A 27,761-nucleotide genomic window follows, 5' to 3' on the forward strand; every position below is an offset into this window, starting at 1 on the left:
TCTGGTACCAAAGAAAACTCACCCATCAGTCCTCAATGACTATAGACCTGTTGCCCTGACATCTTACATCATGAAGATCCTAGAGAGACTCCTGTTGGCCCACCTGAGTAAGCAAACAGTAAACCATCAGGACCTCCTTCAGTTTGCTTATCGCTGTGGAGTTGGAGTTGAAGATGCCATCATACACCTGCTTCAACAAACCCACTGTCATCTGGACAAAGCCAGTAGCACTGTGAGGATCATGTTCTTTGATTTCTCCAGTGCATTTAATATAATCCAACCTGATTTGCTTTGTCAGAACCTCCAGAAGACTCAGGTGGAGGCCTCAACAATCTCCTGGATCAAAGACTACCTGACAAACAGACCACAGTTTGTGAGACTGAAGGGTTGTGAGTCTAACCAGGTAGTAAGCAGCACAGGAGCACCACAGGGGACTGTACTCTCACCATTCCTTTTCACTCTGTACACCTCAGACTTCCAGTACAAGACAGACTCCTGTCATCTGCAGAAATACTCAGATGATTCTTCAGTTGTGGGGTGGATCAGAGATGGAGAAGAAGCTGAGTACAGGAAGATGGTGGACTTCTTTTTGGCATGGTGTGGAAACAATCATCTCATTTTGAACGTGACTAAAACAAAGGAGATGATTGTAGATTTTAAGAGAAACAGGAATAAGTCAAAAACTATTTCTATCATGGGAGAAGAAGTGGAGGTGGTGGAGGAGTATAAATACCTCAGCGTTCACCTGGACAACAGACTAGAGTGGAGATGCAACTGTGAAGCCATCTACAAGAAGGGACAGAGCAGACTGTACTTCTTGAGGAAGCTTAGGTCCTTTGGTGTTTGCAGCAAGATGCTGCATATCTTCTATAAGTCTGTTGTGGAGAGTGTGATCTCTTCTGCCATCATCTGCTGGGGAAGCAGCATCAGAACCAGGGACTTAAAAAAGCTCAACAAGCTGATAAAGAAGGCTGGCTCTGTTCTGGGGACTCCTCTGGAACCTCTGGAGATCATTGTGGAAAGACGAATTCTTCATAAAATGAAGAACATTATGGAGAACCCTGAGCATCCTCTTCATGAGACTGTCCTACAACAACAGAGTGTCTTCAGTCAGAGGCTTCTTCAGATCTGCTGTAAGACGGAGCGCTACAGGAGATCCTTCCTGCCCACAGCCATCAGCATCTACAACGGCTCTTTGAAGAAACCTTCATAATATGAGCTATAACAACATTTAATTTCCCTTTGGGATTAATAAAGTATTTTTGAATTGAATTGAATTGTTACAAGAAATAAAATCTTGAAATATTTAACTCTGTGTAATAAATTATAATTGACTCCCCATCATGCTTCCCTTTCTGCTTCAGCTCTTGATTACCTTTAGAGACCAAGTTTCAACCAGGCTCCTAGCTGATTTAGAAGAAGTTGTTTCAGTTGTTTCAGAGTCTGCATGCTCAGAAGACATGATCACCAAATAAATTAAAGGTTGAATGTAGGATGCACTTAGACTCGAAACAACAAGGACACCTGCAGCTCACTGAACAAGGCTGTAAGCGTAGGCTCAGAAAAGCTGCCTGATCCGCCCTCTTTTCATGCTCACATTCACAGCCTGAGAGGTAATTACATTACTAATGTTCAGAATCACAGTTGTGTGGCTCAGTGAGATGAATTTCATACCGTCTATAATACAGCTGTCCACCTCTGAGTAATGCAGCTGTTTAATAGATTTGTGTCACAGTTGAGTGACACTGCACACATTCTCATCTGCAGCATGGTATCAGTCTCTTTGCCCCAACGATTCTTTACCCAGGTAGAAAGACGCATCTTTATATTAAATACATAATCAGGAAAATAAACTAAAGAAACTTTACAGTGACAACAGTGTCAAGATAAAAAGGTAAAACCTTAGACTAAAAATCTATATAAATGGCTCTTTGAGGTACAGTTAAATGACAAGTCATATAGTGACTTGTAATGACTTGTAGGTTAGAAAAACTCTGGCCCAGATGGTGAATCTAAAGAAGCTTTGCATACCTTTCTTACATGTCACTTTTATACTCTCTAACTTTATTGCCATTTTGATTTTGCAGCCTAATGTAGAAGTTTATTTCCATTAAGTTCCGTGTTTCACTGATAATTGCAATTTCTTCTTTGGAAACGGACTTTCTGCACAACTGCAACCACAAATAGAAAACTGAATATCCAAATCTTACTATTAAAAATAATAATTACAAAAGGGGTGATTGCTATAAATGTAAATGTCTATAATGTGACTCTTTTCTACCATAAATGCCTGAAGTCTGTCCACTTTACAACGAGTCCTGCATACATGTTTTGCACAGCCAATAAAAAAACAAACGAATATCACAGCTGATGTTTGTGTGCGCAGCTCGCTAAACTGTACTGTGGGCTGTGAAAACTATTTCTCTACTGGTTCATTCCACAGAATTTAAAGTCAGGTACATTTCTTAAGCTTCAATTGGCCAATGTGGATAAATCTCATCACTGACCCCACAAGATGTGTTCTTCTCCTAGCATGGTGGTGAGGCTCAGGGAGAAAATAGATTGAAAATGCTTGTTCTCCAACCAGAAAGGCTGTAGATTTTTAACTTTACCAATTGTCCAAAAATACTTGTTGCATATTTGAAAAAATATATTTTATAGAAGGTTATTTTTGCTTCCAAACAGGTAGTTAGTGAAGAATAGGTTAGTACATAAAAATGTCTCAAATTGAATTATTTAATTCAGTTTTTTCCTGGTACACAAACATTTGTCAAATTTATGACACTGTTTTACAAACCATTACACCCCAAACCTGACATCTGAACATGAACAAACAAAGGCTTTTGTTTCTCTTTTGACTCCGCTGGATAAGAGACAGTTTCTCATTCTCACTCGTTCCCAGTAGGCTTTACCATGAGCTGTGGGATTTTAATCAGCGACCTTCAAGTCAGAGGCTGGTTTCTCCAGCCTTTAGGCATTTCAGCTGCTGACATGCTGGCTTTCTGCAAGCTGACTTGTTAGCGGGAATCACAGGCTCCACGCTTGCTCTAAACGTGGAATAATGAGAATCCTAAGGGAATTAATTATAATTGAGAGGATGGTGAAAACACACACACACAGGCTCTTTGCTGCGCTTGGTTGGTTAGAAATGAACACAAAGTCAGAGATGTATAGCAGAACAAAGTAAAAAAGAAACTGATCGGCACAAACTGGTACAGATCATCTATTTTGCACAGACATATGTTCCTCATGACTTTCTCACCTTCATTAGTTGCTTTTTCAATCCAAATATTTGCACTGTTGATGTTTCCTTTGCTGTAAACAATGCAGGAAAATGCTAAACCTAAACCTGACATAGTTCTCATATTTAACAGAAACAGGATATACATACATACATACTAAAAGTTTCTGCCAAGGGTTTCAAGTCCTTTTAATAAGATACCAGAGAGTGGGACAGAATAACTGGAATTTTCTCCATTTGTATGGAGCATAGCATAGTGCAGCTATGCCTCTCCACAACCTGTTGCTACACATTTCAAGTCAGCAGGCTGAAATGATGATACAGCCTTTTCAAAAAAGATATTTGCAGTTGTTCGACAGTATCTCCAGTCAAGAAAAACACATATAGTTATATGAACAAAAGAAGCATATCACTTCACTCTTATTGAGGCAATGCTTCAAAATTACAGTTAGCAATCTATGAGTGCCATGTCTGTTAAGCATCAAACTACAGGTTGGCTAGCTGAGTAGATAGCCTGACTAAACTGCTATTATCAACTTAGTTGCATGTTTTGCTTCATTTTTTAGGTAATGGCTCTTACTGTTATTTTCTCGGGTCTCAGAGTCCTTGCAACGCTTCCAAGACGGATGTCAGTGTTTACTTATTGTCTGTTCATAAATTTATTTAAAACGGGCTATGACGTGTTGCTTTTTGGGATCTTTTAGCCTACTTCAGGTTGACGTAGAGGTTCTGTTTAAGTGATTTTGTGATTTTATAGGTCTGGTAATAATCAGTCCTGGAAGGGGCGAGTGAAACTGAATCAAAAAACATGGTTAATTGATTTAACAATGTATATATATTCTCTGATGGGGCCAGGTTGGCTTGGTACGTTTTTTCTTAATAAATAAAATAATCATTCGAAAACACCTTATGCTTTACTCAGGTTTTCTTTCTCTGATATTAAAAGTTGGCTGATGATCCGAAACATTGAAGTGGAACAAAAAAGCTAACTGTAAAAACCTTTTCACAGCACCATGTAAAAATTGTTAACTTTTTTCTAAGGCTAGTTTGGTGTAAATACAAATACTTTGTGTATCTCGACCCAGACAGCTTTTTCTTTTGTTATTGTTTGCGAGATAGAACCCCAGAATGCAGACGAGCAGGCAGCGTGATGGTAAGTGAAAAAAACAATTTAATAAAAAACAAAAACTCACTCTAAAAAGAGGCAGGAACAAAACAACAAACGGGCAGGCAGAACTGGCAACAAAACAGACTTGGCCAGGCTGGTTGAGACAGGCGTGGCATGACTACAGGACAAGAGCAATATTTGAATAATGTTTCCACGATGAACTGAACAGGAGTGAATATATGGAGAGTAAACCAGGTGGAGCTAGGAGACAGATTAGTTTGGAGCAGGTGAATCGGATAAAGATAATTAACAGACAGAACAGAACGTGGCTGGAGCAAGAACAGAGACTCTTGAATACAAACAAAAACTAAAGCATGACCAGAACCAAAAACCAAACTTGACAAAACATGAACAAGACTAAAACATGACCAGAAAAATAATAAACAGAAGCATGATTCAAAAACTGTGAGAGAAATATAAGTAAAACCCAGAAACCAAAAATCCAACAACCCCAAATCATAACACCTTTGTGTTTTTCTGCTAGTTCATAGGAAAAGGTTTTCCAAACTCGCTACCTGTTTCTAATTGCTGACGGACTTACCTGACTGCTGGATGGGACCCCCTCTACTCCGGCGCAGGGGCCCAGTGTGAGGATGGGCATCTCTTGGCCCTCGACGCTACGGGATTCCAGACAGTTCTGCCTCTGTCGGATCACACCTGATTGTGAGTCTGAGTCATCTGGGACCCTGATGAAGACGACAGGACTTTAGTTAAGAAGGTTGGAAACTGGCTGCATGTAGAAACTGAGTTTTCTAAAACTATCAAAAATACATTTTGATTGATTATTTTGAACATGTAAATCTAGGTAAAAAAAAAAATACAAATACGACAGCTACTGAAACAAAACATTGTAAAGGAGTCAGATGATGTTTTCCTTTATTTAATCATACACTCCGTTTTAGTTATTAAATTTAAAATCCTTAAATATGAATATAACAGAATAAAATAGTTTAGATAAACAACTAAATACAAATATACAAACACAAAACAGGCATAAACAAGCATATATAAACACAATAAACTACAGTAATGTGAAAATAATGTTCTAATATTTATTATTCAAGCTGTTCCCCACTTTTATAAACCAAAATGGATGTAGAAAAACTACTGGCAGCAGTTTGTTCCTTATATTAAACATAACCAGTACTGTTGTGACTAAAACAACATAAAATATAAAAGATTTTCAGTTTAAAAAGTGCAATAGGGTTCACAAAATCAGACATTTTGGATAATTCTCATGCCAAAAACAGAGTATAAATTCAAAACAGATTCAAGAAGTACTGAGTTTTTAATGAAACTAAAGCTTTCTAGACAGTTTGATTTAAATTTCACTGAAATCTGAGTGTCATCTATTACCACACCCAGGGATTTAATTTCATGTAATTCTTGTATGTTAAAAGCTTTATCTAAGCTGGAGTTTCAGTCTTACCATACTTAAATACCATGAATTCTGGATTATACAAATTTAGCGACAATCTATTTATGTCAAACAATTTTTCATCCTGTTAGTTTCAGAGGTAATTACATCTGAAGTTGGGATCTAATGGTGCGTTCACACCGAACGCGGTTTCTGCGAAAGGAGCGGCCGATTTACATGTTATCCTTATATAGAGGCGCGTTCAGGAGCGAAGCGGCTCGGCGTGGTGCAAAGGACACGGAGGACGCGGCGCAGAAGGCGCGCCAAGCGAAGCGGGAGCGGAGCGAGAGCGATGGACGAGTTGAAAAATTGGAACTTTTTCTTAAATTCGCGTCACGTCAATCAATCAGGGACTGGATGTGGCTGTGACGTAGGGTGAAGGACCACAGCGGAGAAGAAGCGGTTGTCAGTGAAGATGGAGGACCAGATCATAGTGGCGGTGTGCGGCAAGCCAGAGTTGTATGTCTCAACTAATTACTTTTACAGAGACAAGTACAGAAAGGACCTGGCCTGGTTATGTTTAGGCACAAATATCTTATATTTAGGAGATGTGGACATTAAAAATCAGCTGTTTTTTTATTGAACTGAGATTTATTTACTCACCAAAGACAGATGGACAGGCGTTCAGCAGCGGGGTTATAGTGCCGGTAATTGGTGTCCTGGAGGCCGATTCGTCTCCCAACGCGGGACAGCAGATCTTCAAACTGGTTCCTGGATAGACGGAAGTCCCGCTGAAATCGACCGTCATCCAGACGCAGCTCCTGGAGTAGGTGGTGGTAATCTCTGAACTGTTCCCATCCCTGAAGAATCTGGTGAACCCAGGGACGTCGAGGTCGGCGGCGTTTTTCGGCTCTCCACAGGTAAAACACCGTAATTATCCGTGTAATCCATGTCTGCCATGTTCAGTTGAAACCAGCAAGCAGCAGATGGAAGCTCCTCCTATTTGATGACGCGGCGAAGCGTTGCCGCTTGTCGCCAAATGCCAACAAGGAGTTCACGCGGAATGTCAAGCGGGCAAAAGCACACAAATGAGGCGAAAAATTCGCAGAATCCACATACGGTGTGAACGCACCATAACTGACAATGTCCTTTGGTTAAAGCTGGGATCTTAACCTCAGCACACATAAATCTTACACTTTATCTGATGTCGAAGCCTGGATCTGCCACAGTCCTACATAGCTAGCGTAGTCCAAAACAATCCATTTCTTAATAATACACTGACTGAATAGAAACTTCACCTAAGTCCCACTGACGCCCCCAAATATTGGCGTTATAATTTGATGTGTAAAATCGACTGGTCATAAAGGTGTTTACTGGTGTGTGAATCTAGTACACCAGCTGTAAGGGTAGCTAAATGGGCTAACCACACTTGATTTCTGATATTTTTGTTATTCTAAATTTAGACATCTAAGCCAAAAAGCAAAATTGTCTCTTTATTTTTCTGGTCTGAATTAGGAAAATGACCGACCAACCGGAAATAGCCATAGAATGAGGATCAGTCCAGAAAGTTTCTTCTCAAGTCTTTCTCTTTAAAAACTTTCCCAGCCTTTCTTGTCAAATTTTCAGCTATGCCATAAACTTGAGTTAAAGCCTTGCTGCATTAATTCAATCTGCTATCTTTCTCTTTTAATAATCCGTTAAAGGTTATTCTACGTTTTCAGGGTCACGTCTGTTGTCCCCTGAGAGAAAGCCTGCTAATTTCATTCTGGGGGATTAACACCAGCCTCCAGTGAATAAAGGGCTATTTTTAAAAAAGGAGGTGCTGAAGCAACGGTGTTTATGATGTATTTTTATAGTTTGTATGTAGAATGGCTGTTATGTTTGGGTAAAGAGGAGTCTGGGTTATTGTGTGAGTGCAGGTATGCTCTATGAAGAGGAGTTGGTGGATCTGAGGGGCCTGGCCCCAAGGGAACTTAGCCAATCAGAACTGAGTGAGAGATTTCACTCACAAAGGGAGTAAATGAGGTGTTCACAAATTCAAATGGACGACGTACGTGAGGACAGGAGATAGAAAGTTGGCGATCACTCCTTGCACATGAATGATTTTTTTCCTTATACATGGATATACATAATGGTAACAGCATGTAGTACCTTTAGACGTATTTCTGACATGCATGTGCTTTAGCAGGTCGTTTTATATTTAACTGTGAACTGTTGTTTATTTTCCAATTAAAATGTTCCATCTGTAATTAGGCTGCTGTCACATGTGATGTGACTCTTCATTTATCTTAATGAATGATGGAAAAAGCTTGTACTGACCTCCATGTTGAGATTAAAAATTAATCTAAGTTTGTAAAGTATTTACGGTGAGAGAATCAACGGCAAAGAGAAGCGGCAGAATACCAAAGATTTAGAACGGAAAATAGTCTAGTAAAAAAAAAAGCCAGACTTTGCAACTTTGTGTTAACAAATGCAAAAAACTGCACTACAACACAAAGTATTCAAATTACGCTAATTGATTCATTTATAGCTGTCTGTATATGCAATGGTAATTTGTTAATCCTATAAATTTTGAGAAGTAGCTCTGATGTTCTTGACTGTATTTTAATGTATGTATTAACTGCATATAGTCTGTGATGGTCGAGTGATGTAAAAAATTTATGAAAACTAAATAAATGACACGGTCTGCATATTAGGAGATAAAAATCGTTAAGATAAAGAATAATTTAATCAACCTAAGACTCTAGAAAGAAATGAAAATAAAAAACATGGCTTTTCGGATACATAGACCAAAATAAGTATAGAAAAACATTAGTAAATATACTGTATGTATTTACTGTACATGCATAAATATGAAAAAAAGTCAATCCTAACTGCCTGAAAAAGAGGTAATTAGTGATAAAAATTCCATTAACCAAATAAAGTACCAATAATAAAAATAGTTTTGCCACCATAAACAAATATCTCTTTGGTAAATGTGATTTATATTAGTCAGAAGCTTACACTGGAAACTGTTGCATTTGCAACTACATCGACAGCATCATGCAAAACAACATTCATATTCAATCAATTGGAATATGCTTTCGGATGAGGTTTGTTTTTCAGACTAAAGGTAGCTTTTAAAAATAGCAACCTTTAAGCAGGTATTAAACATACTTTCTATTAATTAAGCCCATAGGTCTGTAATAAAATGTTTTTTTTTTTTTTTGTCTAGTGTAACATTTTAATATTAAATATCGGGTTTCTATTAGCTGTAAGCAGAAAATCAGCATAATTAACAGAAATGAAGGATTGAAAACAGTCTGTGTATAGAATCTATATAATGTCTTTCATTTAGTGAATTGAGTTACTGAAATAAATGAACTTGTATTCTATTTTATTAAAAATAACTTCCATTGTAAGCTTTTTTACATTGTTGTCACATTAAAACCACACATTTTGAATTAAATATGCTAGAACACAACATACTGCATGATTATGAAGAGGAAGAAAAAATATACATGGTTTTTAATATTCTTTGCAATAATATACTGAGAATTGTGGAGTGCATTTGTATTCAGTCCCCTTTACTCTGACACACCTAAATAAAACACAGTGAAACCAACTGCTTCCTGAAGTCAGATGATGTCCAGGTTAATCTCAGTATAAATCCAGCTGTTCTGTTTCTGGCCTCAGAGGTTTGTTAGAAAACTTTAGTGAACAAACAGCATCATGAAGACTAAGGAACCCAGTAGGCAGGTCATGGAGGAATTTCTGGTAAAGTTTAAAGCAGGGTTAGGTTATAGAATAATTTCCCAAGCTTTGAACATCTCACAGAGAACCTAAACTGACTGGGTTTCCCCCTCAGCAGAGCAACCCTAAACATACCTAAACCCTAAATATGCGGCCAGACCTTTGTTTTAACCAATGTTGCCAATTTTATGAGATTTTTGGCAATTCAAACCTCGTACATTTTACAATCTCCTCCTACGGATTTTGACATGTCAGCTTCCAACGTGTATATTAAAGGCATTAATAATCAAAGTTTCTCAAACTCAAATGGTGTCAGTAAACCTTGACTTGTTGTTATGATACTAGTAGGAAAATGTTCTGATGTCACATAAACCATGCTCACTGAACAGGAAGTCACATGTTTTCACTGCAGAAGGGATCCACAAACCAAACCCTAAAGTCAGTTCTTCGCCAAAGATTTGCCATTAGAGAGGAAGTTCCTACAGATCTTACATGTGTTATTAAAATTCGATTGCTGTCCCTTTATTAAATATACCTATTTATGTATACATAATGTTTGCCAGTCATCCATTTGCAAATGGGTCTAACTCAGTCCAAAATGTCATTTTCAAGTTGCTTTTAGCACCACGTAGTGGTTAACACACATTTGACATCTTTGAGTGACACTGCAGCTTTTCAATGTTGTTTTAAAACTTTCTGGACTTTCCTTTGACTTGTTTGTGCCTCCCGTGATCAGACTCCTTGCTATCGTATTTTGCTTGGCATCTGCCACTAAAATCTGAACGTTGGACTCTAAGCTTTGTAGTGTGCTGCATCTTTCCATATGATGAGTTAGCATCTACCATGATGAGTCAGCAAAACTCTAAAATAAAGTATAAAAGATCAAAAATAATCTTTTTTTATAACAATGATGCAGACGGTAATAAAGCCACATTCGGCATCAGCCGGGAATTTTCTACTTTAAGGTTGCATGCTCAGCAAAAGCTTTTCCTGCACAGATAAGTCTAAAAACGTGTGTGCCAACATACACACACACACAGACACACACACAGACAAACATGCATTCTTACTTGAGCTCGGGGTACACATTGTCCAAGTACCACTTGAAGGATTTGCACTTGAGCTTCTTCCGAAGTTCCACTCTGCCTCGGATGCTGGGAGACACAACAACAAATCCAAACATGCAGACAGTCAGCCTGACGGATAAACAGCACATCAGATAGCCAGGAACACCTTCACTAACACTCAGGAAGGTAGGCGTGAAATAACCCATAATAAGGAAAAACACTGAGACAGATAATGAAATACTGATGCAGAGCCAGAGAAATAATGACGTTGTATGATGTGGAAATGTCAGTACTCACATGTTCCTGACAGATAAACTGACATTTCAGTATGATTGTCTGCTCCAGCCGTGACTGCAAATGTCTCATAAAACCTGCACTGTTTATGCTCACAATCCATATTTAGAGATTAAACCACGGGGGTGTAGTAAAACATTTAGTTTAGGCGTAAAACATAAAGGTAACACATGAGGTTTAGAGCAGTGATTCATCAGCCTCTTCGTTTTAACCTCACAAAGCTGAAGAAAATAAGAAAGTACTTTTTTACAACTGAGAAAAATGCTCTTTTAGTTTGCTGGCTAACTAATCCAGAGTTTAAATCCCCAAATAGCCACTTATTGACAGTGTTCCCAAATGACAAGATGTTTTCAGCTTTGTAATGACCCAAACCCTGCTGATGTCTTTTCAAACTCAAACAATAACTTCTGTTGTAGCTGGGAAAAATAAACCCATTATGCTGATTAGGAGAAATCATCAGCAATCCTGTGAGTCAATCTACACAGTTCATAACAACATAATATAGCAGGGATACAGCAGGACACTTAAGGGTGAAGACATAATGTATCCATCAGTATTTTTTATTCTTACTCTCCGTAGGATTTCCCTCGAGCAGCCGGCCGGGCAGAGTAGTAAAAGAGACTGAAGTCGTCCATCCACACCTCAGCTGTACGACGCGTGTTCCTGTTTCCACAAAAACACAAAAACACGGTGAAATACTGGGGCGACAGTTCGAACCTCAGCTCCGTCTCAGTCTTTGTCTGTCTCAGTCGTTGTGTCCTTGGGCAAGACACTTCACCCTCCTTGGTTCTGCTGATGGTGGTCAGAGGGCTCAGTGGCGCCAGTCTGTCCCAGGGCAGCTGTGGCTACAATGTGGTGTACCCCAGTCAGTGTGTGAATGTGTTTATGAATGGGTGGATGACTGATTCTGGTGTAAAGTGCTTTGGAGGTCTCTGGGGACTTGATTAAGTGAAAATGCAGGCCAAAAACACACTAATACAGCAAAATAAAGTTAAACTAGTTTCCAGCAGTGCTTGGAACCCTTACAATAAGAAGGAACAAGTTTAACCTTTGATAGGAGGTGTGCAAGGAGAAAGCCTTTGCTCTCTAAAAACATGAAAGCTAGGCTCCAGTTTGCCAGAAAGACTGTGGACAAAGAGCGGGAATTATTTGGAGACCAGAAAAGATGACATGTTTGGCATAAACCAAAGACATCATTCTAGGAAAATAACCCCATATGAAATGTGAAGCAAGGAGGTGGGAGTGTCATGGTTTGAGGATGATTTGCTACAGCAGGACCTGGCCAGCTCACTATCATAGAATCCACCATGATATCAAGTATCAGAGGGTGCTTAATGAAAACGTGAGACCATCTGAAACAAAACAAAGCTGTACCAAAACTGGACCATGCAACATAACAATGACCTAAAACATAATAAATCTACCAAGAACTGGCTGAAAATTAGTGCTGCACAAGTCACCCCTCAAACATCGTACAGCTGAAAGCGAGGAGAGGGGCACACCTTCCTCCGTCTGATGTCAGAATCTGGTAGATGGCTACAAGAAGCTTCTCACTGGAGCAATTTCCGTTCAAAGGGGTAAGATATCCTTACCTTTTCCTCTGTTTGAAAACACAGTTTTGTTAATATGTTTAGTTTAATGAGTAAAACATGGTTAATTTCAGTCATTTCAATGCAATTCAAATACTTTATTTTTCCGAGATGAATAAAACAAAGATTCAATATATGAGCATTTCTTAATAAATAACATAAATTTGACTGAGAAAGTTTCTTCCTGACTCTCCAAACTTGAGATCCCTCTGACAGGTGTATACTGGAGGCAAGATGCTAAATGCTCCACAAACATTAAAATACAAAATTAATTCAACTTCGACCTCGGATGATGCAAACTGTAGAAATGGATTTCCTTGTATTTGGATGCAGTCAGTGATCACAGAAACACCGTAACTTTAGAAAGCTGAGTAGAAGGATTCTGTTTAGATTTTTTCTGTATGATCAGTACTCTCTGTTATCAGCATTCTGTTCTTCGCTGCTGATTCTGACCCTGCTGGTGTGAATGATGAAGAGTATGCAGGAGGAAGGACAGAGAAAACACATAAAAACAGACCTTAGAAGGCTCAGTCAGCCAACCTGCTGCTGTAACATGCAGCTCCTGATTAGGAAACTTAGCCCACCTTCGATGAGATCTGGATGACTGATCACTAATCACACATATGTGCATTTACACATATCTTTGCTGCATATACCTGGAATGTTGCATTTTCTTGTTGTTTCTTCTTGTTCAAGTAGCATTTTCAGGTATGAAACCCTGTTTATACCATCAACTAATTTCTATCCAACCCATTGCACTTTATTCACCCACACTGCTGCAACATCGAAGCCTATTTTCTCTGCCTCTCATCCCATTTACCCCTTTTGTCTCGTTCTCCCTTTCCTCTCAGTGTGTCTCTATTGTAATTAGCTATTAGCAGAGTTTCTGTGAGCTGTGAGCGATCTCATTGAATTGACAGAAACCCTCCATTATGAGCATTACATGTGCCGGCTCAGGCAGTTTAATGAACGAGGAACAGAGAGGGGACACGTAATGCTTGTGGGCGTAAAAACATAAATATGTGTCGCACAAAGCTTTAAATTAGAGTCTCCAGACGTGCATGTGCATTCACACAAGCTCAAGTTCACAGTTGCAGGTTCAGACGAGGAAGGAAACAGCATAATCTTTGTAATCGAGTTATCAAACAGCAATTTTTGTGAAGCAAATATTCATAATCCTGTCTGCCAACTGAGAAGCTTCCTGCTAATTAACCAGCAGAGCAATGCGCCAGCAGACGACGGCACCTTTGTTGATCACAAACATCAGGTTGGCCCAATGCAAACAAAAGTCATCATCCTCGCAGAACAGATGTTGCCTCAGTAACAACCAACGGGGAGCAAAATGAACAACTAAAGAGTGGGTAAAAAAACTTGTCTGTGTTGCTGTGAAACAGGCAGTTGACACAAAACAATAAGTTTTAATGGGTGGTTTGGACGAAGCTTTGCTCTGAAGTGCCGTTTGGCAACTAGAGAGCTCGTTCTGGGAGCTGAACCCTCCATCCTGGCATCTTTAGGGCCTGGCGCTGCCAATTAAGCCACAGAGTGAACTCAACTCCCACACCTTGTAGCTTTAATGTTTTGCTTACAGACAGAGGTTAATGACTGACTGAACAGTTGAAGGAATAATCTATTAGATAAATCATCAGTCTGCAGCATTTAGTGAATCCCATGAGTAATGCAGTGATGGAGTGTCGCAATTAAGTTGTTGCTCTCCCTCATGTTTCACAGTTTGTCCTGTTTACTGATTACCAGCAGGCATCAATTCAATGACTTACCTTAAAACAAGCAATTATATTTAATTATTAGCTTTTTATTTTCTCCCTTCTTTTAATCCTTACCATCAGAAGTAAACTGTGAAGTAATATCAACTTTGTCCTAATTCTGTACTCTGAAGGCAACATGTAATCTTCTTACAGCTTTGATTGATCTGTTAATACGAGATCAATTCACATGCATTCTGAGCACATTACTTCCGTTAATGGATTACTAGCCTGACTGTAAACATGTCTCTGTCTGAATGGGTTGAAAGGCGCAGAGAGAAAGAATACAGCTTATGCTAATGGGATAATATTGTACTGGCAGCTCAAAGGCTCCCGGGCAGCTGTAAATCCACCTTAACAACGATGCAAGCGGAGAGCGGTGGCTGCAACACACAGCTCACAGTGGAAACACTGAATGTCCGTTTGCTCGGAGTGCGTCAAGTCAACCGGCAATTAAAGCCAGCGGGAAAGATTGTGAGTGCAGCAGGTGGGGAAAAACAAGGGAAAGGATGACAGTTTACAGACAAACAAATGAAAAATGTTTTTGCAATATGGTAATTGTGTGTTAAAGAGTTTAGGAAAATGATACTTAAACATCAGAATATCCACACCCAGAAACAACAACGCTCTAATTATTTATCACTGCAGTGATATTTTCTTATAATAATTAATAACCAAGACAACAATACAATACTGTAAAGGACAGTGTAGCTAAATCCTGCAAAAGTATGAATTTGAGAATGACTTATAGCTAAAATGTACTTTTTCTTCAGCATTCTAAATGTTATGGGTTGCATCTATGTCCATGTAGTCATTAGGGACCTACATGTAACATACATTATAAGCTTTTATTTATGCTTTTGAACTGCTCTTTTTTTTCAGGCTGAAACAATCAAATAGCAAATTGAACAAATTTTAAATCACAAACTAACTGTTCGACTAACTGAAGAAGTGTGAACAGCACAGATATATACATGCAATCCCACTAATATTTGGTTAAGTGTCCTAAAGCAAACCACACCTTGGCCACATTTTGTAGCCATCAACAAGATTCTGGCATAATTTGTTGCTGGTTATTTGAACACGACTTTTCATGGCAGAATTGGTGAAGTTTACTTGGTCAGTTTCTTTTCATGGATGTGTGTTTGTCACGGTTTCCCATTTAAATACTAATTGTGTCCAAGTTTGAATCAACTAGTTGTTACATTTGCAATTTGGAGGTTGTCCTTCTGTTTTCCATCCAATTTAGAATGCATCAGTAGCACTGGTGGCAAAACAGCCCCCGCACCATGATGAAGCCTATCTCCTGGGGTCAGTGGTTGAGAGGTGGGATCCATCACAGACACAAAAAACATTCTTCTACCCTCCCCTGGGTCCTGCTTAGAATGTTTTTTTAACTGTTGGAGGAAACCAGAGCACTCAGAGAAAACCCAAATATGCACAGAAAAAAACATGTAAAATTCACGCAGAAAGGCTATGATCTGGATTTGAATCCTTCTTGTTGTAAGGCAAAAGCACTGATTCAAACATGACTGTAAAAAGTCTTACTTGATGTATGTGTTGGCGTTGCCCTCAGGAAAGACATACGGGTGCTTCTTCCTGAAGACGTGACCCACTCTGCTGCAGGGCAGAATCTCCAGACTGCCGCCACACTGCCAAACCCGGAACGAGATCTCTGCACACGCAAACAAACATTTTCATGTGTTCTGTTGTCATACTCAATTTTCTTAAATCACCTTAGATCTTATTTCTACATTAGAAATTTGCTAACAAGGCAGAGCTCCATTTTCCAGCTAAAGGCAAGAAAACAGAGGGATTTGCTCACAATTCTGCTCTTTCACCATGCTAACTGTTACAAGCAACACATAACTCATTGCATTTCTTAGCATTTTCAACATTCAAACACTGCAGCAATATTCTCACTAACAGAAACTGGAGCTGTTAGCATCATTGAAGGCCTAGGTGGGGATCTGACCATATTAAAACATCCCAATATTTCCCACATTTAATAGAGCAGTTGCACTGGAACAAAATGGTTCTGCTGTTATCAGTACATCTGTTGCTCTTTCTCAGTTTTGAGCTGGTTCAACATGAGTAAACCTCAGAAAATATCACAAAAAACACAATTTCAAACACAGGAAAAAAAAAGAAAACGTTTATACTTTCTTTCACCACATCTCATTTTTGTTCTTTATCCAAAATTAATTAAATATTAAAATCCTATGGCTTTGCAGCCACGTCCAACTTAGGAAGACAATAATAACCCGAATAATTTCATCAAAACATCTCACAACAAGGTATTTCTACACTGATGAGCTCACAGACCTCCCTTTACAGTCGAAGGAGGCTTGTGCTGTACTGATGCTTTCTGAAAGGAATGAATAAATGTCAAAACACAATGGAGTAGTGTTGGGGAACAACTGAGGGCCAACTGAACCAATCCCTCCTGTAGAGCAAGAAGGACGCAGTTTCACAAAGGACTATGTCTGGTCAAGTTCTGTGGAGCTATTATTATGGACCTAGAATATGACCTTTAAGCTTGGCACCCTGTATATGTATGTTTTAGACTCTTATTTTGAAGTTAGAAAGGAAGTAGCTTTTGATTTGAGCTTTTCTTTTGACAGAGTCAACCAATTATGAAGAAGCTTCCTTTATTTTTAAAATGTGTTGCAGCAATTTGGGTAGGCTACTAAGCAGAAAAAAGAAATGATTATTTCTAATCCCCATCAGAACAATGTGGGTGGCTAACTGTTAGCCGCTAACGAGGCTAATGTTAGCATCTGATAAGGAGTGTTGGCACTAAGGAGCTAACTCGCAGTTTTTGAATGAGTCTGGAATACATGCAAAAATTTCAATAATTTTCTGATTAAACCTGAACTCGAAAATCAAGCGTTGAACACTCTTTAAAAAGCAAGATTTATCGCCTTTAACCGGTTTGTAAAAACATCGAAAGGAAACATTTTTAACGCTCTTTAGCATTCAGGACCACTACAGAATTAAACAATTAAAAAGCAACATGTCGACTTTTCAAACCAGACTTAAATAGTCCAGAATTATTAGAGATTCTTTTAAACAGTTTTTGACTGAAAAAACATTCCCAAAGGAGTTTCCCCCAACATTTTGCTAAAGATCTAGTCTCAGTTTGTTCTTGTGAACCAAATATTGTGTATTGCCCTGTATCTTTTCTTGTCAAATGCAGTCAGAAGTGCAAAAATGCAACGATCACTATCTTTACAATAAATTGCAGCCATATTGGGTTTTTAATATTCAAGCTGGAGAAAATATATATGAACCGATAGAATCCTCATTTTCTTTTTTCAGTTATTTATCATGCTTAAAACCCCTAACATAATGATAGGAAAGTATTGTTTGATGCCTTCTAAAATGCAAATGTCAAAAGAAAAAACACAATGTGGGGCCAGAAAATAACTTATAAGCAGCTTGAAACCTAATTTAAGGAGTGAAAAACAACCTACAAATCCTTAAAAAACGTATGGAGATTAGGACTGCATCTATTTCCATGTTTGTCTTTAGAGATGTTGGTAAATCAGAGGAACAACAGAGCTTGTCTAAAGCAGGTGTTAGTTGGGAAAATGTAACCTCCTAAAGTTCAAACAATTCTCTTGTTTATTCACAGCTTTGCCTCTTTTGCTGGATGTCTCGCTTGTTGTTATTTATCTTGCACATGCTTGTCAAGTGGAACAAGCCTTCCTGAATATTTGATGATCTGCTTACAAACTCTGATGCATCTGTAGTTTTTTCCCCACTGTCATCATGTCATCAGTACTGTGCTTTCATGACCTCCTTAAATTTTGGCTGCATTTCTGTTCTGAATGCAAGCACATCTACGTAAAAGATTCAACTGACTTTGCTTCTTCAAAACAATGTTTATGTGCATCTTGATTTGTAAAGTGGCTGTCGGTGAGTTCAGACCGGGAGAGAAAACACGGTAGTTTCCCCACAAGAACCAAAGCTAGGGACTGAAAGTTTAGAAAGTTTTACTCCAAGATCAGAAAAGAAGCTGCAGAGGAAGTGGAAATTAGAGCATGGGCAGAGTTTGATGAGTCGGAGGCAGGGATGGAAGAAGAGATGAAACACCAGACAGAACAAAGGCGGACAAGAAGAGTCAGCAAGATGGGGAGATAACCGACACAGAGCCTAGGAGACTGACAGAGACATGACAGAGAGCAAATGAGTGTGTGTGCCAGAGAGGGAGGAAAAACAGGCTAATAGTGTTTCGCTGATCTGAGAAAAAGCAGCAGTAGAGCAGCCAGAAAACCCCAACACACACACAGACGGTCAACTCGAGACGACTGGAGGCAGGTAGCAGGAGGAGGGCCAGATGTTGCTGCCGGAGGAATGTCAATTCCTGACTTTTATTAGCCGAAGGGAAAGTTCACCTTCATCCATCTGATACTGAGGACTTCTACATTCTTGGCAGTAAACTAATAAACTTAATCACTCTTCATAATTTACTTTGCTGCTGGCAATCTGTTCATGTCACATGGCCCCTAAATTTCTATGGCTATTTTTATTCAAGTTGTTCATTAAAAAAGGGTAATCTCAGCAGCAAAACTTGCATCCCTCTTTCTAAATATAATCTGTTATGTAGATTGGCTTTTTACCATATTTTAAGTGGTTTAGTGAAGGTAGGAATCAAATTTTATTTTGAAGGAATTACCAGAAGAATGTTTTTACTCTTCTAAATATGGAAAAAACTAAGTGAAAAATAACCATCTAGATAGGAAACCAACATGTTTCCTGTCAGATTTATCTTAAATTAAAATCAACACATATTATAAAGATTAGGATTGTGTAAAAGGAAATGAAAAGTTGAATACATAAACGTGTCTTGACTTTTATCAGAGGATTTTATCAGCTGTTTAAACAGAACTGGTGTGAGGGCAAAAATTTATTTAGGTTAACCAGCAGGGGGCCCCCAAATCAGGATTAAAATAATTTAGTTTTTAATTGAATTGACCTGAATTAGTTACATAAGACCTTCCTCTGAGTAAACTATGCTGATGTTGATTAAGCTGATATTAAAGTAGCCTAGCTGTATGCTACAAGGAACAATTAAACCAAAATGACAGAAGTATGCTTGTAGAAATATTATTAGGTGTAGTCCAACATAGCTAGATTCCTTTTTTCCAAATAACAAGGTGGACAGAAATGCTTTAATATTCCAACCAAACCATTTCTAGATTTCTTGGCACAAAAACCTTGCCAGACCATAGGAATGAACTGCTGTGATCAGGACTTGTAGGCAGGGACATGGAGAGCAACAGCAAATCAAACTGTTGTGTAAGAAAACGTTAAAAAAAACAAGATGAAACCACAGCCTGCAGTTCAAAAACAGCATTTAAAGCTTAAACTGGTGGTCTAAAGGCATTTGATTGCAGGTTTACTGAGATGAATAATGTGATCTGAGTTGGGATCATCCACCAAAGGTCTGAATATAGCAGAGGGAGGATCAAACATTTACCCAAAGCAACGTTTTACAGAATTAAAGTAACTCAGAGGTGGCTCTCAGGCTGTGAAAAACCAAACCAGTTCTATTATAGAAAAGTCTAGATCTAGACTGGTGAAGGACAGGAACCACTTTGGTCAAATAAATCTTAAGGGTCCAATCTACTCGATCATTTACATGCTTCCCTCGGTTAACAGTAACTTCTGAGCTCAGAAACACAAAACAGATTTTCCCCAAAAAGTAACAAAAGAAGCAAACGTTTGAAAACATTTGAAATTTTATGATGAAAAAAATGGTGATTCAATCCACGCAAATTATCTATTGATGTAACATTTTGTGTTTTGAGCTCACTTATTTTGAACAAGTTATATACTATAATAAATATTACTGTAGATGTATAACGCACAAATGTTCCCAAATGGATGATGTAAAGCAGAACCTGGTTGAGCTGTGATGGTCGAGGGTGGCTGAAAAGTTCCCACATTAAGTTCTGTTTACACTGACCCGGAGTTAAACCAGAAAACATGCTACCGTTGTTGATAATAATCAACATAATTCCTCATAGAAAATATTTCTTTGACAGTAATAAGGCTAAAAGCTTTATAAAGAAAATACATTTTCTTTTCTTAGTTTAATGTATACTTCCTCTCCTTCTGACACAAGGAGAAACCTCATTATTGCTAAAAGGAACTTAATCTAAATCTTTCCAATTAAGTGTGAGAGCTGCTGGTGCAACACTGTTGATGTAATGATCAGAAAAACATGTTGCGTCGACACATCCCAGTCCAGTAACAGGCTGGTTACAGTGCTCCAAACTGACTGCATCATAGATGGTGAATGATGTGATCCTCTGACATGTGAAAATGTCTTTTTTTCACCTAGCATCAAATATACGGAGGTTTGCAAAAATATTCACATCCCTTGAGCTTTTTTTTACAATTTACAGCAGAAAAATAGTGCACGGTTTTTAATTTTGAACAGCAATTTTTAACTCTTGCTACAGATTCTCAGTTTGTATTTAGGCCTGGACTTTGACTGGGCCATTCTAACACATAAATATACTTCCATCCAAACGCTTTAACCGTAGCTCTGGTTGTTTGTTTAAGGTCATTGTCCTGCTGGAAGGTGACCCTCAGCCCCAGTCTCAAGTCTTCTAAAGCCTCTAACAGGATTTCTTCCAGGATTGTCCTGGATCTAGCTCCATCCACAGCATGAACCCTGAAGAGACACGCTCAGGGTGATGTAACGTGTCTGTTTTTACACGTAGGCCAAAATGTTAATTTTGTGTCTCACGTGAGAGGACCACCTTCTCCCACATGTTTGCAGTGTCCCTACATGACCCCAAAATGCATACCGGACTTGCATCTCTGCAGCTTCTCCAGCATAACCGTGAGCCTCCTGGCCACATCTCTGATTAATGCTCTCGAAGCCCCCGCCTGTCAGTTTAGGTGGACATGCCTGTTTTGGTAGATCTGCAGTTGATCCATCCTCTTTCATATGTTCAGATGGTGGATTGAACAAAGCTCTGTGAGATGTTTAAAACTTGGGATTTTGTTCTAGAACCCAACCCTATTTTAAACTTCTCCACAACTTCCTCCCGGACCTGTCTGCTGTGTTCCTTGGTTTCCATGATGCTGTTTTTTCTCTATTGTTTTCCAACATAACATCTGAGACCAGAAACCAAACAGCTGCACTTTTCTCCTGAAAATCTATAACTTTTTATTACTTAGATGATTTCTGAAGGCAGTTGGTAGCGTTGGATTTTATGTAGGGGAACCAGAGTAAAGGGATTGGAATACAAATAAACATTTTGGGTTTTTTAACAAATGAAAAACCATGAATCATTTTTCCTTTATACCTATTTTCTTACGTTGTGTTGTTCAATCACATAAAATCACAATAAAATATATTAAAGTTTGTATGTTTAACATCTCAAGTGTTGAAAACGTTGAAGGGGTTTCAACTACAGATTGTGTGTGTATTTTGTGCTTATTTCATCCTGGTGAGATCACTCACCAAAGTTTTCTCCACCCCAGATGTCCATGGCTGTGTCATATTTCCCAAGATGATTGAACCATGATCTGTCAATCACAAAAAGCCCACCTGCGATGATCGGAGTCCTGTCAGATAAAAACACAAGACAGAGAAAACATATTAAAAAGGAGAGAATTGATTTTACCTTCATCCATCTTGAATATGTTTTTAATCTCACAGCTCACAGAAGATGATGACATTTTAAACATCAGTGAACAACAGATGCTGTATTTTATGTCAAATAATGCTTTATTTCATGTTCCTCTAATACCTCTAGAAAGTTATCTAATCAACTCAAAAAGAAACAAGCTTTAGCTAAGTTGCTTATTGTCATTTTCAGGATAAAAATGAGTTTTCTTGCAATTTACAGACACAAACTCAGTAAATCACAAGTTGGGCAGAGTGACCAGCTAAAGGCCAACATACGTCATCAAATATCCTCTTTATCAACAATTATCCTGTTGTCAGCACCTGCAAACAGCACTCCATGTGGCTCTGTGTGTGTCCGCATGTGGGTGCACTGAGACATAAACCTTTAACAAGCTTGTCCTTGTGTGTTAAGAGGAATGTGACTCTTTATGTGTGCATGAATATGTGTCTGCAGAAAGCGGTGATTAAATAATGCAATATAACTTGCCAAGCAAATGAAATGAGACAGGATTGTGCATATTTCTGTTCATGTGTGTCCCCTGCATTAATAAAACCTGATATAGAAAGGATGTAATATGTCAGGAGTTTCAAGGCTAATCAGAAACCGTATAAAGCAAAGGAGTTATTATTTGACCAAGTTGAAAACCAGGCAGCAACATCAGTTTTTCATGATGACTCCAAATGTGAACTGGATTATTCAGGATAAAATACCTTGCAAAAGTATTTATTATGTGACAGACTAACATGAAGTAGCTTGTAACTCTGAACTGGAAGAAAAATTATATGTGGTTTTGAAAATGATCACTGTTCAGCAGCCTGAGCACATCATCCCCGAGGTAAGTCAAAGTCAAAGAATCAAGAGGAGAACTTGGCTCGGCTGTAAATCTGGACTCCTGCCGCTTGTCTCCCTGATGAAGAGAGAAAACTAAAAACATGAAATTTTCATTTGAAGTTCTTCCAAGTTATAGTCTTTGGATCCGCACGGTAATGATTAGACCTGGGTACTTTTTCATCTGATGAGGTTTTCTGTGTCCCTGTCAAGGTCACTGCAGCAATCATAGGTCAAAACAAGGAAGTGCCGGGTTTTGTTACTGATTGCCGAGGTGAAGACATGCATCGTTTGTCATCCATGCAACAGCAGCGCACCTCAGCACTTAACCAGTGCTGACACAGAAAATGTCATTTTTGGATGCATTTGTTCTGTTGTAATTGTTTCAGAATGTAGGTCTTTTGTACTGAGCAAAAGTCCGAATTAATTTCTCTTTTTTCATATTTTCTTTACAAAGATCAAGACGTTCTTGCAATTTCTAGAGGTTTATTGAGCATCAGTTGTTTGGGGTTTCTGAAGGTCCTTCAGAGTTTTCTTTCTTTGGGCTACTATATGACTGTTTTTGATCAGCTTTGAAAGTCTTGATGTAATATATATTGTGTACATCCACGCTTATAAAGACTGCAGACATATACGCAGGTTAGAAATGCCCAAGACAGTGAAGTAAGATGACATTTGACCTGTTTGTAGCTACCTTCATGTTTCTAACAGGGAGTGAATCAGTCAGCATTGCTACTGAAGAAAACATTTAGTTAAATATGGTGGAAAACTAAATTTCCTTCAAGCAACTATAGCTCTGGACCATCGCATGAGTAGAAACTATATCTAAGCTCCAGAGGAGAAGCAGCTTGTTGGTCCTGCAGTGATGGGAAAAGAAACGTTGTAGCTGTGTTGGAGATAGTTTTTTTATTGAGCGTGTTTTTCCATTTGGGACCGACAGATGGCCTCAGATTTTACTCCAATGTACTTAGGCATGCAAAGGAGTTGTATACCAAAGTATACATAGTTGACTTAATGACTGCAAGGTGCCCAGATCCTGTGGATGCAAAGCAAACCCAAATCATCACATTTCCTGTATGACATTTACAGTTGGAATAAAGTGCTTGTGCTAATATGATGCATTTAGTTTTCTCCAGATATGCCTATTCATAGTATGACCAACCACCTCCACTTTGCTCTGTTCAAAGCTCATTTTGTCCCATTAAAAAGTCATTTAGCCAACCTAAGCAATGCAACAGTTCCTCACATCTGGTGATCACCTAGCAAATTCACTGAGGTCATTTAATGATCAGCACTGAAAGTAAAGTTTTTCCCATGATTATCAGGAAGAAAATAATGCAAAGAAACACATAAATTAATAAATAAAAGTGTGTGTGTGTGTGTGTGTGTGTGTGTGTGTGTGTTGGGGGTTGGAAGCAGTGTAACTTTAGTTATACAGCAGCAAGTATAACTTTGTTGTAAGTCAAGGATAAGTATATTTCCACACAGGCTGCTGACAACAACAACTTATTAGAACATTCAGAAGCACACAAACACATAATTGCTCACTTGCACATTTAGAAGTAATTAAAACTTTTTGCTAACGCTTGAAAATTGGAACAGCAGACTGGGGTTCAACGCCCACAACTTTTACCAACACATTCTGAAGTACTCTTCGCCGACAGCTTGGACGGCTTAAATCCAACTTGAATAGTTTTAAGGAGGTTTTTGTTGTTTTGGATTTCTGTAAATAGAAATGTTCCTAACTCTTCTGTGATTCCTCTAGTTTACAGATTTACACTCACATCAAGAGGGCAGTGTTCTGGTTATAAATATCTAGCATAATTTATTGTGTGTACCTTGATCAAATCATCAAATAATACGAGAATTGACAGACAAAAACATTCTATTTGTTATTATCATGTCTTTTGGTAGTGAGCAATATAAATTATGGAGCAAGAAAATGATGCATCCTAAAAATCGGATTTATGTAAGGATATAAACAAATGTTAATTATGGCAGCATTACAACATCTCTACAAGTGCAGCTCTTAGATGTTTCCAGCCTGCAGTAGTCAGTGGTCTGCCAAAAGAGTCTTGGATTGCTTGCTTTGCTCTTACAGTGGGGGGCAGGAGCCACCTGACCAGACCAACCTGGCCCTACGGGAAAAAGTAAGTGTCCCCTAAACCTAGCAGAAAGGTTGGGAGAAACAACTGACCTCACCACAGAGGAATTTTGGCCAACTCTCCTTTGCAGAAATGCTTTAATAAAACAATGTTGCCAGTTTTTCAAGAATGAATGATATGTTTAAGGCTATACTACAGTACCTGAATTGGGTCTAGGTCCAGACTTTTGCCAGGCCACTGAGTTTTTTTACGAGTCATTCAGAGGTGGCCTTGCTCCTTTGGTTTGGATCATTGTCCTGCTGCAGAACCAAAGTGTGATTGAGCATCAAGTTTTGGACTGATGGCTGCACACTCTCCTGCAGGATGTTCTGGTAGAGAGCAAAATTCATGATTCCACCAATTATGGCAAGTTTTTTAGGTCTTGATGATGCATCATACTACCACCACCATGTTTCACCGTCAGTAAATGTTTGGGTTCTGAAATGTGTTTGCACCAGATATAACGAGACACACACCTTCTAACTTTTGTCTTGTCAGTCCGCAGAATATTTTTCCAAATGCCTTGGGGACAATCCAGATGTTTTTTCAAGAGATTTTGAGATGGTTCGTTGTGTTCTTTTGGGTCAGAAGTGGTTCTATCCTTGGAACTCCATTTTGCCCAGTCTCTCCTTTTTTATGTTGTATCATGAACTCTGACCTTAACTGAGGCAAGTGAGGTCTGCAGAACTTTAGATGTTGTTCTGGGTTGATATGTGACCTCTTGGATGCATCGTCGATGTGCTCTTGGAGTATTTTTGGTTGACCGGGTTCACCACTGCTGCATGTTTTCTCAAGTTGTGGATTATGCCTCTGATTGTGATTCATTGGTCTTAGAAACGTTTTAATAACCCTTTTCAGACTGAAAGGTGTCAGTGACCTTGCTTTTCTCTTGCTCTCGAATTATGTTGGATGACATGTTACTCTTTGAGATCTTTCAGCTGTCAGGGAGGGTTCTATTTAAATGATTTATTATATCTGGGGTTCAGGTAATGATCAGATATTGGCTTCATTGTGAAATTTAGCTCAGCATTCCACAAAATTTGTTTAATCACAGTTTTTCATGATTTTCATAATTTAACAAGCGGAGCAATCACAGCCTACGCTCCCCGGATTTCATTTCTTTCAGTGTCTCCTCAGTTTGCACAGAATTCGGGAAAAAGGCTTCTCCGAATTCTGCTCTGTCTTCCTGGAATACACTGCACAAAAATGTAAATAATCCAGTTTGATCCCTCTGGGACATTTAAAGCACATTTTAAAGAAAAGGGAAACACTTCTTTTTAAGTATGGTTTTTGCTTGGTTCCTTTTTAAAAGACAAGGAAATGTTTTATGATTACTGTGTTATTTTATGTAACTGATGTCTTGTGTCCATTCTACAGGTCTCTCTTGTGAATGAGATAACCTATCTACCAAAAGTAAATAAAAATTACTTTTTTCCCAGTGGGCAAAGTTGGTTTGGATAGAGAAGAAATCTTTAAGAACACTTTTTCACAGCACTTCATGTTTCAGCAAGAAATACATAATGTAATGCTTACAGAGGTTTACCGTGTTTTATTCTTTACTGTTTCTTGTAGAAAAGGTGTTAGATACACATTGTTTGCTGTGAATGTGGCTCTGTAGCTGCAGAACACTGATTCTGATGAATCCAACTTCAAAAACATTGGCAATAAACATGCTGACATTAGAACTGGAGCGTGAAGCAACATAAACAGGTGGTTAAACCTTATACATCACATGAGGAACATGCAACAATAGAAACAGTTTAGGAAAACTGGAAAGCTGACTGGGACATGGAGATAAATGGGAAAATATTCTGCAGGAAACCTCATGCCTTTGAAATGGATGGTGTTGGCTTATTTCAGCAGTGTGACAAGTCCAATCCATGATCACCAGACCTCACAACTCATTAGAATAGATCCGCTATTAACCATGTTAGTTTGAGGTCGTAAATGCTGTGACTGGTCATTAGTTATGACTGTATTAGCATTTTCCCAAAGAAGCACCCTTTCCTTGTGATACATAAAGTCTTATTGGGTTATGATTTAATGTGTTCTGCGTGCATTACTTGATCGGCTGGGTCGGGTCGGTCCGGCGTGCTTTCTGTTCAGGTGATAACTGCTCCCACTTAAAATGGAGACTCCAGTCAAAGCCTGAGCAATAAAAACAGAAAAGTGTTTAAGCATCACATAATGCGGAAAATTGGAAAACGATGCGATGTGCAATGGTTTGGATAAGTGAAGATGAATGCTGACATATGAAAATAAGGCCAATAATCATGTTTCATCAGAGGTTCCTTTGGCAGAGTCAAACAAAATAGAAGAAAGATGAGGGAGGAGATAATAAAATACCTCAAAACGCTTGAGATACAGAAACTTACAAACCTATTCCTGAAACCTGTTTAAAAGTTGAAGTCCAATGTACCGACACATTCCTGCATGTGCCTGAGCATTTTGTGACAGTAAACTCTTTAAGGTAATCCAAGGTACATTAGCTAAGATAAAAGCAGGCTAAATATGATTTACAGGAAAGAAAATAAGGTAGAGGTACATAAAATTACACTAAAGGCGAGAAATACATTCAAAGAATAATAGTAAACTTAAAGCATCATAAAAACTGAAAGAAAAAATGAACATGCTAAGACAAGTTAAACAGAAACTTATAGAATAAACGTTGACCTTTATAAGAAAGCAGCAGGACGAGGTAAAAGTTTTCAGTCTTGATTAGAAGGAGCCAACAGTTTCGACATCTCTAACATTTTCCTGAAGTTGGTTCCACAGATGAGGAACAAAGAAACCTTGTTCAGTTCAGTGAGCAAGTCCATGATGACCAGAGTGCTTGTTGATCTTTAGCCTCATTGAGTCTAGCTGGGTGCTGATGTCTAACCTTGCATTTTGGGGGTCCAAACAATGAATTATGTTTTTTCTGCAT

At 38.6% G+C, this 27,761-nt stretch overlaps 1 protein-coding gene across 1 annotated transcript in view; it reads right to left on the reverse strand.

Annotated features, from left to right (window-relative positions):
- galnt14 (UDP-N-acetyl-alpha-D-galactosamine:polypeptide N-acetylgalactosaminyltransferase 14 (GalNAc-T14)) overlaps positions 1–27,761 on the reverse strand; it is a 252,154-nt gene that overhangs the window by 32,480 nt on the left and 191,913 nt on the right. Inside the window, exons 8-13 of the mRNA XM_047387717.1 lie at positions 26,899–26,983; positions 21,695–21,798; positions 15,757–15,883; positions 11,430–11,522; positions 10,569–10,652; positions 4,951–5,095 (exon numbers count right to left, since the gene is read on the reverse strand). Coding sequence (XP_047243673.1) covers positions 4,951–5,095; positions 10,569–10,652; positions 11,430–11,522; positions 15,757–15,883; positions 21,695–21,798; positions 26,899–26,983 — 638 coding nt within the window. The remainder of the gene's footprint in view (positions 1–4,950; positions 5,096–10,568; positions 10,653–11,429; positions 11,523–15,756; positions 15,884–21,694; positions 21,799–26,898; positions 26,984–27,761) is intronic.

This window comes from Girardinichthys multiradiatus, chromosome 15 (assembly GCF_021462225.1).
Source record: "Girardinichthys multiradiatus isolate DD_20200921_A chromosome 15, DD_fGirMul_XY1, whole genome shotgun sequence".
Taxonomy (NCBI): domain Eukaryota; kingdom Metazoa; phylum Chordata; class Actinopteri; order Cyprinodontiformes; family Goodeidae; genus Girardinichthys; species Girardinichthys multiradiatus.